This window comes from Bubalus bubalis, chromosome 6 (genome assembly GCF_019923935.1).
Source record: "Bubalus bubalis isolate 160015118507 breed Murrah chromosome 6, NDDB_SH_1, whole genome shotgun sequence".
NCBI lineage: Eukaryota > Metazoa > Chordata > Mammalia > Artiodactyla > Bovidae > Bubalus > Bubalus bubalis.
Genome location: NC_059162.1, coordinates 83,862,186 through 83,880,749, shown reverse-complemented (window position 1 = coordinate 83,880,749; position 18,564 = coordinate 83,862,186). Strand labels below are relative to the sequence as shown.

General features: G+C 41.9%; 1 protein-coding gene across 4 annotated transcripts in view; it reads left to right on the top strand.

Annotated features, from left to right (window-relative positions):
- Window positions 1-17,748, top strand: part of NFIA (nuclear factor I A) — a 405,480-nt gene extending 387,732 nt beyond the window's left edge. For all 4 annotated transcript variants that reach the window (XM_025289454.3, XM_025289453.3, XM_006055921.4 and 1 more), the window contains one exon: window positions 10,349-17,748. In XM_025289454.3, the coding sequence (XP_025145239.1) occupies window positions 10,349-10,366 (18 nt within the window). In that variant the 3' untranslated portion in view covers window positions 10,367-17,748. The remainder of the gene's footprint in view (window positions 1-10,348) is intronic.
- The last annotated feature ends 816 nt before the right edge of the window (window positions 17,749-18,564 follow it).

Below are 18,564 nucleotides of genomic sequence, written 5' to 3'. Positions count from 1 at the left end.
GGGATGTCACACAAGAGCTTTGACTGGGCTTGGGAAAATCATTCCATTTTTATCCAGGGCAATTGGCTCCAATGAAACCCCAGCCCCTTTTGTGACATCTAGATCACATCACTGTTTCCTGTGATAATGCTGCTTACATTTTAGGCCAGTATTTCAAAATTTTGTCTCTATGTGTCTTATTTCCTCCCCCAAATAATAGAATAATATTATAATAACTGGTATACAAGGGCTGTTCTACAGATAAGTTGAACCCCTGACTTCCCACAGACTAGAATCTGGTCTGTAACTTTTTCCATAGTCAAACTCATTCTAACCTCAGTGAGGGGTAGGAACAGTTTTATCCCTGCCAATATCACATCTACACAGTGAATGAGGAAAAAGGATGACTTCTGCACCTGTAAGACTGAAAAGCAGATGCTCCCAGAAGGTACAAGTATAGGAATGGGATCTTTATAGTGTGATCAGAGCAGCCAAAGTTGCAGGGCAGCCAGAGACTGAGCTGAGACTTGAACTGGGGCCCCTGCCTCGCAGTCCAGTGTGGAGTTGCTTCTTACTGCTCTCTTGCTCTCTTATGTCAAGAATCTGAGAGCAAAGATGTACAGTCTCCTTCGCATTCCATCCAAATCCCACCTCTGCACCTCACTTCTTTGGCTCCATACAGAAGCCCCCAACCCTACTGCTGGTTGAGCGTGCCCTCTTCCTTTCCCTTAATCCAGTGAATGGAGTGGGGCGGGCAGCTGGTTTGCAGAGTCTTTGAGAGGGTAGAGGTCTTCCCTCATTCCTGTTGGAGTGGAAGCACAGATGGAGAAATAGAAAAAGAGAGAGAGAGAGACTGGCTGGAGAGGTGAGAGGAGGCAGGAAAGGGGACTGGAAAGGACAGAAGAAAGGGCCTTGGACAGTGAATAGAGGAGGACAAAAGGGGTCAGAAGCAAAGAGCCATGGTCAGGGCCAAGCAAAAAAGCACCTGCTGGGGGGTAGTAATGGGCACAGGTGCCAAGTGCCATCCAGTGCCTAAAGGGGACTCCTTGGCTGGGAAGGTTAGTTTGGAAATTTGTTTCTGGCCAAGTAGCAGATCTGTCATACTCATGCAGGAGTCTCCGGGAGAGTTTTTGAAGTAACTGGACTTTTCACTTCAGTGTTATTTCCCTGCTCACCAGAGTTTATCTACCTGCACCACTGAAACGGTAAATTTGCATGTTAGGTTTCCTGCGAACCTGAGTCATGTTGGGAAGAGCTTTTCAGCTCTGGGGGAAGAGCAGGAGTAGGGAGGCAGGCCATGGCATGATTATTGTAATGCGGCCACGCTCGGCTGAGCGCCGACCTCCACTCCCACGCCTCTCTTTTTAAATCAGAAAGGTTACCTCCCTGGGCCACCATTGGGCCAGCCCCAAGTGTGACTGTCTGCACTTGTTAGACAGCAGGCGTTTAATTAAAATTGGAATCCAATGTGTAGAAAACATACATTTTTTTTCACTTCATAGCTCTCCACAGGAAGTCATACTCTCTTCCTGCCCTGCTCCCCTCAACTCTCCCCACCACCAAAAAAGAAAAAAAAAAAAGAAGACAGACTAAGGGAAAGATTATTTCAGTGTTGAAAATCAGAAATTACAAAGGGCCAGGCTGCCTTCTTTATTTTTGCCTTTAGGGTTGACATCAGCCAATGATAAAGCCTGTATTGTATCTTCAGCCCAGAGCTATCTTTTTTAATGGCTAACTTCCCGTGTGGAAAAGGACTCGCATTTAATGAATCTGTAAATAAAATTTTTCACCTTACTTTTGCCCAATCAGAGGAGTCGGTTGATGCCTTCTGATATTTGGCTGGACTTTGTGGAATCAAAAACAACAAATTGAAAGAGCAAATAATAGACACAGGACCCTAGCTGAAAACTCAGCCCCAAACACCCTGGCCACCGCCTTTCCCACTGCAGAGCCACCCAGCGCACTGTCTGGGCTCCTCCCAGAACATTCGGCTGCGCCATCGTGGCCAAACAGATAGGAACTCTGGACAATTTCATTGGGTCCTTGTCCCCTTAATCTCCATGCTGCACCTCAGATCTGAAGCAGCTTCCGTGGTGCGGGCTCACTTTAATGGATAATCTATTTTTCATGAAAAAGCAGGAAATAAGCTGTCTCTTTCATAAAAAGATTTACAAAATGTAATCATTGTTGAAATATTCCCTTTGAACTGCCGTGTCCACGGGGGTCTCCGGCTCCCAGAGTCGTGCTTCATTAGAACCCCCTCACAAGCGGCTCCAGAAGGGCAGGTACACTGGTGGGGCCCGCTTTGATGTCTTGAATGAATGAAAGAAAAGCACAATAAAAAAGAGCTGTTGATCAAGCATAAAATACTCTTTAAGCTGACAGAATAGCAGCGTTAACACACCCTAAGCTGCTTTTCGTTTTTCCCTTTTTTCCTCACATTTTCCTGTGCTTTGTGTACAGTGGGGGTTTGTATTTTATAAGAAGTCTCTGATCTATGTAGTATGCCATTCGCTAACAAAAACCAAAATAGGATTGTTTCTGTCCCACTTGGTTGCCTGACTACTCCCTCCCTCCCCCTTCCCTCGCCCCAACCCCAGATCCCCTCTCCCCCTCGCCCGCAACTTCCAAGGCCTGCAGCTCAGCCTTGCAAGGCAAAGGCCCAAATGCCTTTCATAAACTTGAGCCAATTTCTTTTGTGCGGTTGGTTTCGCTGCTCTGATTTTAATACCGCAATTAAAGACAGATTTTTATTTTCTCAAGAACTTTCTCTTGCAACTGGAGAAATGGAACTGACACAGCTGCTACCTTTAACTAAGAAATTATATCATTAAATAAGAGCAAGCCGCCTTGCTGAGCAATGCCTTTCCAAGGGAACTGGTCCTCTGTAGGTCTCCTGTGGACCTTATGGCCTGTACACACTTTATAGAGAACCCATCTCCCCTGGCTTTCAGGTTTTCGGCACTTGTCTCTCAGGCATTAGTTCATTCAGTCCCTACAAAAACTGATAAAGTTGTTGTCTCCATTTCACAGAGTTTAAAACTGAGACCCAGGGGTGCTGACTTATCTAAGATCATTTAGAAAGTGAAAGTGTTAGTTTCTCAATCTAGGGTTAGTTTGTGACCCCATGGACTGTAGCTCACCAGGCTCCTCTGTCCATGGGGTTCTCCAGACAAGAATACTGGAGTGAGTTGCCATATCCTCCTCCAGGGGATCCTACCGACGCAGGGATCGAACCCCGGTCTCCTGCATTGCAGGCACATTCTTTACCATCTGAGCCACCAGGGAAGCCCCTTTAACTAGCATGTAATGGCATACTAGTTAAATGATGTGAAAGGTGAAAGTGAAAGTCACTCAGTCATGTCTGACTCTTTTAGACCCCATGGTCTATACAGTCCATGGAATTCTCCAGGCCAGAATACTGGAGTGGGTAGCCGTTCCCTTCTCCAGGGGATCTTCCCAACCCAGGGATCAAACCCAGGTCTCCCACATTGCTGGCAGATTCTTTCTGTTAACTCCGACTCCAGTGCCCCACCTCTTAGCACTATGCACGCAGCCCTCCAGTAAGTCAGCAGAGCAAATGTGAGTGGCCAGAGTGCAGTTTTTAATTCAGAAGTCTTTGGTTTCGTGAGGTAAAAAATTACTTGGTAAACATGTAAAGGGAGGCCAGAAAAAAGAACTTTGCTTGATGGTGAGACAGACACTAGAGCAAGTTGGAATATGGTGAAAGAGTCAGACTCTGGAACAACTGTTGGAATAATTGGATTGTGTATGTACTCTCAAGGTTTGGAGGTGCTGGATGGCTTATTGGGTAAAAAGATTAGTGTTTTCCCGTCTTGAGGTTTGAACCAAATGGAGGTCTTGGCTGGGAACAGCATGGTCACTCTCCAGGGAGTGGTGGTTTGGACAACTCCTCTGCGCTCGTAGTAAGCAGGCAGCCGTCCATGTTACAAAACTATTGCACATGCTGCGGCTGCAGTTGGCCCCACTGCAAGAGCTCTTCAGTCAGAACTCGCTGGGGTGGCTTGTGGAGACCTGCATGTCTCTGGGGAGAGCACCTGTCATTCAGGGAGATGCGGGCATGAGCCATGAGCATGGATGTGGCACAACCATTCTAGAAGTCACCCATCTCAACAACTTGTTGGGGTAATTGACACTGGTCTTTGGGCTTCCCTAGTGGCTCAGATGGTAAAGAATCTGCCTGCTAATGCAAGAGACACAGGTTCGATCCCTGGGTCAGGAAGATTACCCTTGGAGAAGGGAATGCCAACCCACTCCAGTATTCTTGCTTGGAGAATGCCATGATCAGAGGAGCCTGGTGGGCTATAGTCCATGGCCTCACAAAGAGCTGGACACAACTGAGGGACTAACACTTTCACTTTTCACTTTTGGAACCTTGGAGATTTCTTCCTTTATTCAACAGTGTTTATTAAGTCACCAGGCAAGACACCGGAGATGCCACACACAAAAAGACAGTTTGTTTTCTTGGGGAGAAAATAGGCAATTACAGTTCGGTGACTACGACAGAGGTAAACCCAGGAACTAAAGGCCTGGAGAAAGACCCTTTGGAAGAAGGGACTGCTAATCTGAGAAAGCAAGGACTAGCGAGTGTGTTCAAAGCCAAGGAGAGAGGGATAGCTCTGCCAGGTTCCAGCAGGGAGAAAGCATTTGGCTTTGGGGGACCTGGAAGAAGTGTAACACAGCACAAGTGTTGAGTATAAGCAGCGAAAAGATAAGGCCGCAAAGGTGAGCAGGGCCAATCATGGCCCATTACTGTTTTAATAGCTTCCTGTACAATAAACAAGTCTTAGTTTAGCATTATTGAAAGCAGGCTTTCTTGAACAAAATCAGACAAGAAAAATGGCTGCAGAGATCACAGCCTGTGGCTGGCAAGACCAATAACTGACACCTGGGTGCAGGGTGTCACCTTTGTCAGAAGAAACCAGTATCCCCATGCCATGAATGGCCCTACAGTAGTCTTCTAGGGGCCCAAGGACAGAGTCATGCTTACTTGAAGTCACACAACTAGTCAGTGGAAAAAAGAGGACTCGGTCCTGGGTCCCTTGGACATTGAATACTCAGCCTCATCAGCTGACAAAAGTTTTTAAACATCCAACTATGAGAATAGCAGGGTAACTGGTCTCTAGAAGGATACTGAAGTCTAAAGATCCAACTCCCTGGGAGCAGGTACCATATTTGTTGTACTCATATTCCCAGAGCCTAGTGTTATCAAGCACACAGTAGGATGCTCAACACTTGTTAAATAAGTGAAGTACTCCCAAATGAGGTATACTAATGTCAGAAACCAGGAGTGGACTCCAAGGCCTTGTCCATTTCCACTGGATCAGAAGGAGGCAGGGGAGGCTACCTGGCTTCTGGCTGATTTGCCAAGGACAGTTCATTTGGGCTAAACAGTGGGCTTTCGCTCATCCACACAAGAGCAGGAAGCCAAAAATGACTAACTGGATTAATGACCCAGCAGAGATAGCATCTCCTCCAGAGAGAAGTCAAGATGTTGACCGCAACTCCTGCAGCGCTAGTTGGCAGCATCCTCTTCGGGGGCTGATGGAGTATGAAGGAGTGGAGAGTGGGGGCAGAGGCCTCCCTGTGTTTGCCTGTTTCTGCTTTCTGTGTGTGAAATGTCCTGAAATAACCCACCTTGCCTGGAGAAGAAAGCAAAGTGTCACACCCAGTTCTGGATTCCACATTAACAACCTCCTTCCGCGGTGTTCAACTTTGCCCTTGAGGCCTTTTGTTTAACTTTTTAATTTGAAAAACAGATTCTGCTGCGTCACAGTCTGTTCCGCCCTCCCCACCCCCCACCGCAGCACCCTCTCTTTTTTTTTTTTTTTGGTTAAAGTAAAATGCAGCTATCTCAAACAGACTTGCATTTCCTTTTGTTTCTGAAATATGCATCCTGCCCTTTTAGTAAAAAGTGCATATAAAAGCCATTTTAAAATTCATTATTTACATTAGAATGTTTGATGTTAACTAAAGAAACTGAGCCTTCATCAACCATGTTTTAGGCACCCTTATCACCAAATTTTGAAAAATAGCCTCGGTTTCCTAATTGCTCTCCCCCTCAGATAGGAAAGGAAAGAGACTGCCACCGTCAAAGGTACCGAGTGCCATTTCAGGCTTCCTGCTTGCGATGAAGCCGGATAGATGTTGTTTATGGTTCATAAAACCTGGCTACTGTGAGTATTCCAGAATCCTGGCAGAATGGGATTCGAACTTTCATGGAGCTGTAAATTAAGGGGCGGGAAGTGTGATAAAACTCCTTAGAAAAAAGTGGGGGTGGGGGGCGGGGGGGAGTCACGCTGCAACGGTTAAATGAAATTTTATAAGCGCATTCAGTGTGGAGCTGTTTTGCATTACATGAGTTGAATACCTTAGAGACGCCACATCTGCAGGCACTTTATTAAATCCTTAGTCAGCACTTTCCAACCTGATGAGATTACTTCTTCATTTGACTGGAGAAGAGGAAAGCTGAGCTCTGGTCCTGGACTGCAGATTTCTTTTGATGTTTCACCTTGAACACTGAGAGAGGACAATCAGCCCCACTTCCAGCCCCCTCCTCACCACCTTAGCACATCCCGAACTGTAGAAACTGTGAATGTAGCAGTAATTTCCCTTAACTCTAGCCTCTGTGGGAGTGTGGATTTGTGGACCTCCCAAACAACCACAGCTGAGAGTTTCCAAGGGAAAAAAAAAGAAAAAATAGATCAAAGCTCTGTGTTTACTTCCTTAATGTAAATGTATCAAGATAACATCATCCGATATTGTATTGTAATATTGAAATTCACTGTAGATAAGGGACAGGGGTTCCTTTGTAGTCTGTCTGGATACAGTGGGTTAGATTAAAGGGCTATAAAATATGAAGACAGAAACCATATGAAACCTAAGCTTGTGTTAGTAAATATCTGAAGACAATTTTTTGACTCTCCATCAATGAATTTTGTTTAATGTGGCAACATTTTCCCACTGATTTGCTCCTCAACCCCAACAATTTAACAATCTCAGATTTCTTTCATATTTTTCTTGTAGGACCCAACAAGAAAATGCCCAGAATTATTCGTCAAGTAATGTTTTGAAACTTGCACTACTTGAATTACAGATTTTGTAAGAGAATATCACAAGAGAAAAATGGGCTTTTACAAACATTATCTTGTCCATTGGACATTATTCATAGTTCATGAAAGTTTTTAAAAATCGAGTGGCTTAGACATGTGCAGCTATCACACTCATCATAATGGAATTAAGGAAGGTCTTCAGCTACAAACTGGTCATGAGAACATTTGATGAAATGAATGGGTTCTATTTTTTAGTCTTATAGTTGCTTATCTGCCATCACTATGAATAAATGATTTAATCAAGGAGCCCTCATTCAAAAGGGAAAAAAATTCCCTGTGTAGTTCCCCTAACCAGCTGACTTCCCATTCTGGAAAGCCTTGGTCAAGTATCTGGGTTAATTGTCATGAAGATTAGTGTAATGTTGAAATAAGGACTAATGGTCAAATTACAGGAGTGAAAAAGTTTAAGAATAGGTTTTGGTTTGGGCCTGAAAGGGTTAATTAAGTTTTTTTCACGGCTTATTAAAGACCCCCAACCCAGGCCTTCAGGAGTCATATTGACACCCCACCCCAGGGCAACTCTCTCCTCTGGTGACATGTTGCTGGTCAGAGCACAATGGTCTTCTGTGTCTGCAAATCATTGCTAAAATCATCTCAAGGAAAAAAAAAAAAGTTTGAAAGCTTTAACGTCAGACAAAAGCCCAAGAGCTGCACTGCGCAGCTCAAAAACCCGGAGTCAGCAACTTCTATTGATTAAAAACTAACCTTTAAAGTAACTCTGAGAGTGTGTGGTTAGCATTTAAATTTAAACATGTCATGAGTTGATTTGTGTTACTGAATACCAACTCAGAAGGAGTAACATTCACATCGCATTTTTTTTCTAATTCCCTTAAGCAGCTAAAGTATTTCATGAAATGTCAATAGGGCAAAAAGAAAAGGAGGGGGGGACAGCCAATGCTGGGCCTGTAGTTTTCTTTCCCATGCAAATATTCACACACACACCCCCCCAAAAGAAAAGTGTGGAGAGTGAAACACAATAATTAGTCCTTTGTCTAACTTTCCCAAGTGCCAGAGAAAGACAGATTAATTAAATACACAACAGTGTTGGTTTTTGGAGTGGGGGTCTCGCTTGCTGGGTAGGTCATAAATTAGGCAGAATAAATACTTCAGTGTGTTTGCAGTGGGCCTGCTACGTCAGAGCCACTGGAAGGTTGGTGGGAGGAGAGCAGAGGGTTTCTTGCTAATGATAGTCACGTCTGGGTCTGTCTGGTTGCTCTTAGCAACCAGACATGATGTAACACCAGGATGAACTTGAACTTGGGGGACTTGAAAAGAGAACAATAGACCAGAGCAATCAATAAAGCCTATTTCAGTGAAGGATTACAGAGCTGCTCTGGGGTAACCTTGTCGGCAAGGCACACACTGAATAGTAAGATGTGTGAAGAAACTTTTTTTTCCTTTGCTTTGCTTTTTAAGAGAAGTGTAGAGGCACTGCAGATTTTTGTAGTGCACTGAGGTTGTGTCCAGAAACTGTGGAATGGAAAACTGCTCCCCCTACTGACTCACTGGGTCTCAGGCGCTTGCTTCGAGAACTACGACGCAGCGTCAGGTTTAAAAAGTCTGGAATTTCACAACTGACTTAGAAAGTGTGAGAACAGACATTGTCAGCGTGACTTGCCGCATCCAAAAGTTTGAGACTGTTTGGTTCCAGGGAGAACTCGGCTCTAACTCGGATCTGCGTCAGCTATGCGGGAGTCCGGCTAGAAATACGGTTTGGAGTCTGCCTCCCGGTTCCTCTCTTCCCCCCTCTTCTTTCTTTTGTCCAGTTCGATTTAGGCCCCGTGTATTTGCCAGGATGATTTCCTTTCAGGACACAAGAGGCTTTATTGTGCTCCTCAAAGCATGCGGTCAAAGAATAACATCTAAAAGTATACAGGATGAGTAGTTTTTCGGTTTAGACTTCAGGTTTTGTTTTTTTTTTTCTTCAAGTCCTCTGGAAATCAAAAGTAGCTTGTGTGACCAGGAAATCTTATCCCAACCTCCATGTAGCTATCATTTTTCCATTTATCCTGGAATCAAACAAGTCCTTGCTTTACCTAATTGAATCTCTTGGACACGGATGAGCCTTCATCTGACTCAATCAACCCAAATGCAACCCTTTCTGATACTGTCAACTCAGAGGTTTAGGAAGCATTTAATTTTGCTTGAGGTTGATGATTTTTCTGTGAATAAATGCGGTGAATTTGGTAGGGTAGTTCTGGAGAAAAGTTGGCAAAAGCCATGTACTTTTTTATTTCACTTGAGAAACTGACTCTGATACTAAACCATAATTGGTCACTTTGTTTAGCTAACAGAGAAAGAAGTGCCAGCACGTAGAGTGGCATATCACCAGATTTTGCCCAAAGCTAATCACCTAAGGGCTCATGGAAGGAAAAGGCAACTGGTAACTGGGTCCAGCAGTCAGATGCAAGGCTGTAAATAAACGTCAGAGGAGCAAAAGCATGCATGAGGGCTGTGCAGGTGGCCTCCTTTTTTCCTTTGGACACTATGGTAAAGTCTTTGATACCAGTTGATGATTATATGTCATTTTCTCAAACTTTATTTTAGAAATTTTGAGCTGAGAGGAGCATTTTACATCATAAAATCTACCTCATGCACATCTAAGGAGACTGAGTAGAAGAGAGATGCTATGACTTATCCAGAATCACCTGGGATTCTTGGTGCAGTGCTTATCCTACCTGAGCTCCATTTACTCCTCTGTCGCTTTTGATCCTCAGTGCCTGTTACAAGAATATTGTAATAGCATCTCATTGAAAAGGAGATGCTGTGAGATTCATCAGAGAAGACATCCATGATGATATAAAACCTCTCCCTTCACCCATTCTCCATTCATTCCACTCTTCTTTGTTTGGAAGCCTGTATTCCAGGCACTGAGCTAGGTGCTGAGGGTTCAATCAAAAACCAGGTGATAGAGCTTCCTGCTCTGCTACAGCTGCCCTCGCCAGATTGGAACATCCATACCATGCATGTGCTTCAAGTAGACATAAATACTTGGTTGTGCAAGTTACACTCAGAACATGGGCAGCCCCCTACAAAGACACTGAATTTCAGTTTCAGAAGAGTAAGATCAGGTTCAGAGTCTTAAGGTTTACTGTTCGTCATTCCTCTACTTTTACCAGTGAAAACCCCCCTTTATCCCTAACATCGATCTTGATTTCACCAGTGGAAAGGCCACAGTTAAAATGTGTTCTTTTCCAAATTGTAGCTCTAATTGCACTTTTTCTCTTGTCTTCCAGTCCTGGTACCTGGGATAAAAGTCGCAGCGTCCCACCATCCACCAGACAGACCACCTGACCCCTTCTCAACTCTGTAACATGGACGCATCCTCAACCCAGCGCGGTTACTTCACTGTCACTGGAAGGGGAAAATCAAATCAACTTGTACATGGAAACAGCAAGCATTATGGTCCAACAGCAAAGGCCATAACCTTTTGGGATTTTTTTTTTTAATACTTTAGGAACTGTTGTAATTTTCTCATATGGTGCTGGAAATGGTTGGGCTTTGTAACATTTGAAGTGTTTCCGTGGTTGCGTGAGCATTAGGCAGTGTGGCTAGAGAGGGTCTACCCTTGCTCACTGGCTTCCTGTTGTAACACACTTTCTTTACGGAGCCCGGCTGTTTCACAGTATTTCATGAATTTACCCACACCGGTGTGAGCCTCTTTGAGCAATCAGGAGGCACTTGGAGAACTAAATCTTTTGTAGTAGCTGAGATCTGCAATATATATAACTTACGGGACAGTCAAAGGGCAATGTTTTTCTGTAACATATTGGAAAAAGAAATCGCAGTTATGTTCCTTTTTTGTTCTTTCTTTTAGTTTGGCTTGGTTCAGCAGTCAGCCGTTAACTAGGTAACATGGCCCGGAAGGACAGTGAACCCACTCGCGTTGCAGAATAATCCCGAAAATGGCAAACTACTACTACTGCTATTCAGTTTTTTAAAAGTTTTGAAATGCTGCACTTACATTTTAAAAAAAAAACAAAACATTTTTTCAACAATTTCAACAATGACACAAATTCACATGGTAATGGGGAAGATGGTCTGTTTTGACAGAAACTGACAGGAATCAATCAAAACAATCGAATTTTGAATTGAGTAAAGTGCAATTTCATTGGATAGCTAAATATCTTTGTAAGATAGAGATTGTTGAAAATTCTATTTTTGTTTTTCAAGTCCTTCCACCCCAGGACTCTAAATTATTGGGGTAAAAAACAGCCTTGCAAGAAAAAGGGGAGCTATTTTTGCTTTTTATGTTTTTTATTGTTAAACTTGTATCCCTTTAAAAACTGAAGGAAAATTTAAAAAAAAAAAACAAAAAAACAAATCTAATGGTGCTTTTACCACAATATGTTAACTACATTAAATGCTAATTAATTATTTTCTGTTATCAAAGCACATAACTAAAATAAAATCATGGTATCTGTTAATTTTATAAGCTAGAAGTCACTAGAATGGATTATGCCAATTCTGAAAATTTTTACATGTATCTGGCATCATAGGATTTATCAGTTATCAGACACTTCATTGTTCCAGAGATTGTCCAGAAAATTTAAAGACCTTTGCGCCCTGAACTGGGCTATGGGAAAATAATTTTAATAATAATAATGAAACCAATACTGAGACAAATGCTGGTGCCCATTCAGATCAAGGGTACTTGTTAGGGAAAAAAAAGTTTGCACCCCCAAATGTCCTGTATCTTATGTAAAAAAAAAATACAAAAAACAAACAAAAAAATAACAAAAAAAAAGTGCAAGTGATTTTTCTACCAGACAGCGAAGCACCCCTTTGCTTCCCATGCAACTTCAAGAAGGTTTCCTATACTATACATATATATACGTTCTGGTTGGCAAGCCCTGCTGATCAGAGAAAGTCTCTGCATGTTCTAGTGTTAGTAACTAATTTTTATATAGTTAATGTAGGATAAAGTAGAGTGCATTAAGACACAATATTGTAATCCCTACTCTAGGCACTTGCCTTTAAACGATGTTTTTCAGCCCTTCAGAAGGGTTCTACTACTGTCCTATACAATCAAGTAACTGAAATTCTTGGGAAGACACTTTGCTCCTCATCTTTCCCCCCCCAAAACAATGTTGTTTTGTTTTGTTTTTTTTCCTTAATTTGCACGAAAACAAAAATTCCATATCAATGTGCCTTGCCCTGGATAGCGATTATTTGTGGAATTGTTGCACATGCTCCTCTATTGAAAGGGGTTTTTCCCTAGTCAAGCATTTGGAGACACTTTTTGTAAATGTGACTTTTATGTCAGCCATTGTCAGTTTCAACATCTAGAACTAAATAGAGAGTTAGTTGTCCCGCAGATAGGAGTAGTCTTTATTGTCCTATGTGGTCAGTGGCAGTGCTATTCTGAGATCTGTAGATGCTTAGAATATCAGTATTTTGGATGTTGCTGCATTTTACAATTTATTTGGAGTCTTCCTTTATTTCCCCCCCCCACCCCGCCCCCAGATATATGAAAATATGCAATACCTGCTTATATCGTGTAGAAAAGCTTAGCAATGATTAATTTTTCTTTTATTTTTTTTATTTGACCAAAGTCGGTGCTGCACTTGACGCAGTGTGTTTTAGGTGTCTGTCTTTGTACTTTTTTTGTGATTTTTGAATGCACGTGCGCAGGAAGGGCTCCTCTTAGAGAAGCAGTCAAACTGTGAAGCACTAAGCTGACCCTGCTTCAAGCAATTTTGTTTTTACAACTGTTCCTTTCACAAGCAAGCCTTAAAAAAAAAAAAAAAAAGACAACTTCCCTTTTCTTCAGCTCCCACACCCCATTTTTCTTAGCAGACTGCAGTCAATCCACATTCAATACAAAGTATATAATGCCCATTTTTATATGCACGTTTTTAAACTTCCAAGTTCTGAAAATTGTTTACTGGTTATCTCTATTTAAGGAAAAAAAAATAAAATAAAACATTTTGGATTTTCATATGTGTCTGATAAGTGGTTGAATAGTCGTTGGCGCTGTCGTATGGTGTGATTGTCAGTATATGGTGTCACTTCCTCTAGCAAGCCAGCATACTTTGCCTTCCCCTATAGCACTTAGCTGGGCATTACTTTATTATGACATATGTGCACTAAAAAAAGAAAAAAGAAAAAAAAAAAAGAAAAAAAATAGCAGCTTTCAGTGCTTCACAGTGAAGGGAAAAAAGCCTAGACAAACATTTTGTCAGAACCTTGCGATAAGCCAAGGTATTACCAGTAAATTGGTTGTATATACAATAAAATTGCACCCTTTTTTTAAAACAAAACAAACTAAGCAATAGTTTGGGCAGTTTTAGTTGTTTTTAGTGAGCATGTTGTAGTCATGACTGCAAAGAGAGAGATTAACTGCCCACTCAGAAGATATGTAATTTGTATTGTTGTATAGTTTTATTGATTACACTGATTTATTCTACCCTATTTTATAATGCAGGACTTTTGTAATGTTGTTTAAATGAGGAAAAATTTCTGTCAAATTAGCCTAGTGAAATTTCTGATTGTTCATTATAAAGGCAGCGTTCATAGAATGGCTTTTCTTTCTTTCCCGCCCCCCTCTCCCTTTGGGAACTGGATTTAAGTTTAAAACTTTCCTGTTTCCTTTTTTTTTTTTTTTGTAAGTATTTAAATACAGTTTTGTTTGTTTTTTCTTTCAATGGTATAGCATATTCCTATGCTTGAGAAGTATAGGTCTACTGAAAACCATTGTAAATGGACGTTACAGGTATGCTGTATTTTTGAAGGTATTCTGTTGTATTAAGTTTGATGAAGCTAAAATTAGGGAACTCTGAACAGATTTGCAGGAAAAAAAATGTTTTAAAGGCTTTAAAACATTAGGGAGGCAGTCTAGGGTGATAACGAACAGGGGTTAAGTATTAAACACACTAAGTTATATTTTTGTTCATGTTTCATTGTCCAGAAAGCAGCAGGAAACTGTAGTTTAGTTGTGATCAAGCAGGAAAAAAGAAACATCAACAATACGAGTGTTTAACCTTTTTAGACTCAAAGTCAAGCGAAGATGTTTGAGGAAGACGTTGCTACCTGGGGTGTGTAGACTGACAGACCGAGGGCCATCCACACTTGAAGGCCCAGCCCTTGATTCTGAGACACATTCGAATTTTTTCTCTCCCTTCAAATGGCATTAACAATATTGGCAAAGATAAGTCCCTCAAATAACTCTCCATTTTTTTCTTTGGGAACTGAAGTCAGAGGCACAAACACTAAATCATATCATTTTCCTGTATCCTTTTTTTTTTTTTCCCTTCTGGCCCACCTCCCTGCCACAAAAACGCTCCTTGTCTGACCGTTAATGGGCAGAGGCCCTCTTTCCAAAGCCCACTCTCTCCATCCCACACGTTTTTCTTTCCTTTGAGGTTTGACCTAGGTTTTCTGTTTCTTCACACCCTGGCATATGTCAGCTCCTCCCCGCCCCCACCCCACAGTCAGGCGTGGGCTACAGGCGGGCCAAGGTCCACTTCCCGAAGCATGTGTTCTTCACATTCTGACAGGTGAAGCGTAAAGGAACCCAGACTTCCCAGAGTCACAGTATTCAGACAGCCCACTGGAAGACGCAAAACCCCGTCTCAAAAAGTTTGTCTTTCACTTTTCAAGTCCTTATCCTCATAGGCTTTGAATTTTGTAGTTACAGTGTCATAAAGTATTTACAAAATCTGGATTAAGACAAAAAATGTTTTCCTTTTGATTTTTTTTTTTTTTGTGGGGAGGGGTTTCTAAGAATGTCATTTAATGTACATGGCATCATGTCTCTGGAAGTACCATTTTGTCCGTAGCCGTAGTGGTCTCTCTCTTTCATTTTCTTTCTTTCTTTTTCATCTCGTCTCTTTTTCCTGGTAGCAGGCCTCCATAGAACAATCTAAAACACAACTGGCATGGTAATGTACGGAGAGCTTCAGTGGCACCTCACCACCCACCCTCCGAGACCTGTCCTAAGACTTCAGACAGTCTCAGAAAGCTGCACTGCCCCCAGCACAGCTTTCATTCAAATCAGCTTTTCCAAGGCCACTCTCGTCCTGAAGTCAATGCATGTATTTACTGTTTGACAGTAAACCCGCTCTGCCTTCTCCACGTCCAAGGCTGTGCATTCGTCTAATTAGTGTCGTGTATGTTTTCCTTTTATTTTTTCCAATAAAAAAGCAGTGGGATGAAAATTGCTTTGATATATAGCAGGTAACATTGAAGCTATTCCATAGCACTTAAGTGTAGTAAATACTGTGTCACCAATCCTGAAATCAATTTAATGTTTAATGCAAATCCATTACATGGTGCTATTACAGGCTGACAAAATGATTTACACAAATGTGACAACTCGGGCTCAATTCACTCTGCTTTCCAACAGTGTAAATGCATAGCAGTGTTTATCTGCATGAGAACTATGCACTAATCTATCTGAAGAAAAAAAACTATATCAACTTTGGTATCTACTTTCCGTTTACTTCAATCCTTGCCTTTTTGGTCATTGTTATAATGCCAGCTTTAGGACAGAAAGAATTATAAGAAAACCAGCATAATACCTGATATATTAAAATGTAGTGCCTGTGAAATCTGTATTATATTGCTCTTCTGAAGTAAGATTTTTCTACACCGGTAGCCTTCGCTGTCTGTCAGTCAGGACCTTCTGGTATAGGTGATGTAAAATAACCGTACAATATTAATGCATGCTATTCCATAATGCTTAGTGAACTGTATGAATATTACTCAAGATTATGTTAGTCTTTTTTTCTGACTTGGTTCTTGTCAGCTAGGTTTAAAGGTATTTCACTGAGAACGCAAATTCTGTCTTTTCTTGATTTCGGCAGTTTTCAGTATTTTGGAGGTATACATTTACTTAAATTCAGTATTACTTGTGTTTTTGTTTTCGTTTTTGTTTTTTGTTTTCTTTTTCCTAGGGGACAAGCATGGGTGTTTGATTTCAGAAATCAGTCCCTGGCAAGACTTTTGTCTCAAAACAACCATTTGAATTTCAAGAACTCTGCTCTGAAGACACTGAGGATATTTCAAAATGAGGGACATTTCCCTTCACCCTCAACTGAAGCTTTGCCGATAGTGAAGCATTTTCTTAATGGACAATGTTCAGCCAGGTACCCATGCTTGATCCGTCTTCACACCAGACTTCCTCGTATTAAAAGAAAAAAAAAAAGAAAAAAAAAAATCTTTACAGAATCACGTGGCTATTTAGTTTCATGCACAGTTGCAATATTTTCTTCAAAAATAAAACTCTGTACAAACTTTGGGCCCGATTCATAAGAAAAAGAAATTGGCTATTAACACGGGATTTTTTTAAATATAACTTTTTTCTTTTTTGGTCTAAATTTGAAATGACTTGCTTCCCAAATGAAATCTTTTATCTCATTTTTTTTCCCCTAAGCCCGCATTGATTTGCCGTTTTATTTTTTATTCCCCTTTTATAATCTGTTAGGGGAATGGGGAAATGGAGAACAGATTTCAGCAATGCTCAGAAAGATAAGGGGGGACCACCTGCCCTTGAGCATGGTAACAAGGGAGGCAGCAGCATGTAGGGGCAGGACTTTGCCTGAGTGCCAGACATCATGAGTTTCCACATGAGCATCACATTTCCTGATGCTATTCAGTTCAAAAAACACAATTTCCAAAGTGTGTCTGGACCACAAGAATATATGGTGGAAGTGCCCTACCATGAATCCAGCCCTACCGCCGTCACAGTGGAGAATACCCCCCAGGGTGTTCGATGTGAACTTGGGTCTCTCCGTGGTGGTTTCTAGGACAAATGGTGTCCAATGAATGGGGCTATTTTTCCTGCTGTTTTTATGCTCAGCTTCTCACAATGACAGAAGATTTTTTCCCTTTTTGATTCTATTTGTGTTATTTGTATTTTTCAAATTTTTTTTTTTTAGTAATAGTCTATAATTTAGCACTGTTTTTTTCAAACATCTCAGCCGAAGGTCACAAGGCCACTGGCTACGTTGGGATGGAGGCCTAAAGAGTGCACTTTCTCCCTGGTCTCCAACTGCCTTTCTGCACTGCGAAGGCATTTGGTAGCATCACTGCTGAGGTACTGGCTTGACCTAGAGCTGGAGGTTTATCAGATTCTAGGAGGTCCTCTAGGTAGACTTTCAAAGGCAAATACACGACCCCCCTCCCCTGCAGCCCTGACCTCTTACCAGAACAAAGTTCACTGAGGGCTTGTCCCACCACTCTTGGAAATCTGTCTGCTCAAGATACCTCCATTTTTGTTTTTTGGGGTTTTTTTGTTTGTTTTTTTCATTTCAAATTGTGGGAGAAGGGGATTAAACACTTCCAATGATAAGAGATCTGTTGTGAAACTGAACACCCCGTGTTAATAAGTTAGTTTGACATTTGTTTTTTATGAGCCGGGCCCCCTGTGCCTCTAGTATACTTGTATTGACTCTCATAGTTACCCTTTTAGTTTGACTGTGTTCTGTGAAAATTTGTAATTGGTTGAGAATCACTGTGGGCGTCCATTCTTATTCAACTAAATCTCCACAGGTTTTTGAGCTGGTGTGGATTAGTTTAACTCTTGTATTCAACCATTAGTGCTACCACCGTCTCACATTACAATACAATTACTGGAAGCAAGTACTGCATTTCCTATGCAACAAAAAAGGAAAATAAAAAATTGCTAATGCTATGGAAGCTGTGTCATCATTTGCTTTAAGTCACACCTGGAAGGTGACATTTGAGTGATAGTTATGGGTGTGGATCAGAGTTTCCCCTAAAGACAGCCAGTCTTTGCACCCGTCGCTTGCATCATCCTTGACAGATGTCAGGCGCCCTCCACAGGGTTCTCCTGAGCCACGTTGGCTTTTTTATTTGTGTATGTGTGTGTGTGTGTGCTCAGTCACTCAGTTGTGTTATTTACCTTTATGTCTTGTCTTTGCCATTGGACAAGCTTCTTGGAGGCAGGGATAATATCTTATTCTCTGTATCCCTGGATCTTAGCACATCCAGTGTACCTAGAACTTGTGTGTGTGTGTGCGTGCACGCGTGTGTGTGTGAACGTGCGCTCAGTCATGTCTGAGAGTTTGCAACCCTGTTGACTGTAGCCTGCCAGGCTCCTATGTGCATGGGATTTTCCAGGCAAGGATACTGGAGTGAGTTGCCATTTCCTCTTCCAGGGGATCGTCCCGACACAGGGATCAAACCCTTGTCTCTTACATCTCCTGCGTTAGCAGGCGGATTCATTACCACTGCAGCACCTGGGAAACCCTTTTACCTACTTAGACAAATGCAAAACTTCACACTCACATAGTGCCTGTTGTGTGCTTGAGGCTGTTCTCAGTGCTTTAGATTTCTTGTTGTTCACTTGCCAAGTCATGTCTAACTCTGCAGCCCCGTGGACTGCAGCATGCCAGGCTCCTCTTTCCTCCACTATCTCCCAGAGTTTGCTTAAATTCATGTCCATTGAGTCGGTGCTTTAGATAGTGTATCAGTTAAGGCCCAGTCT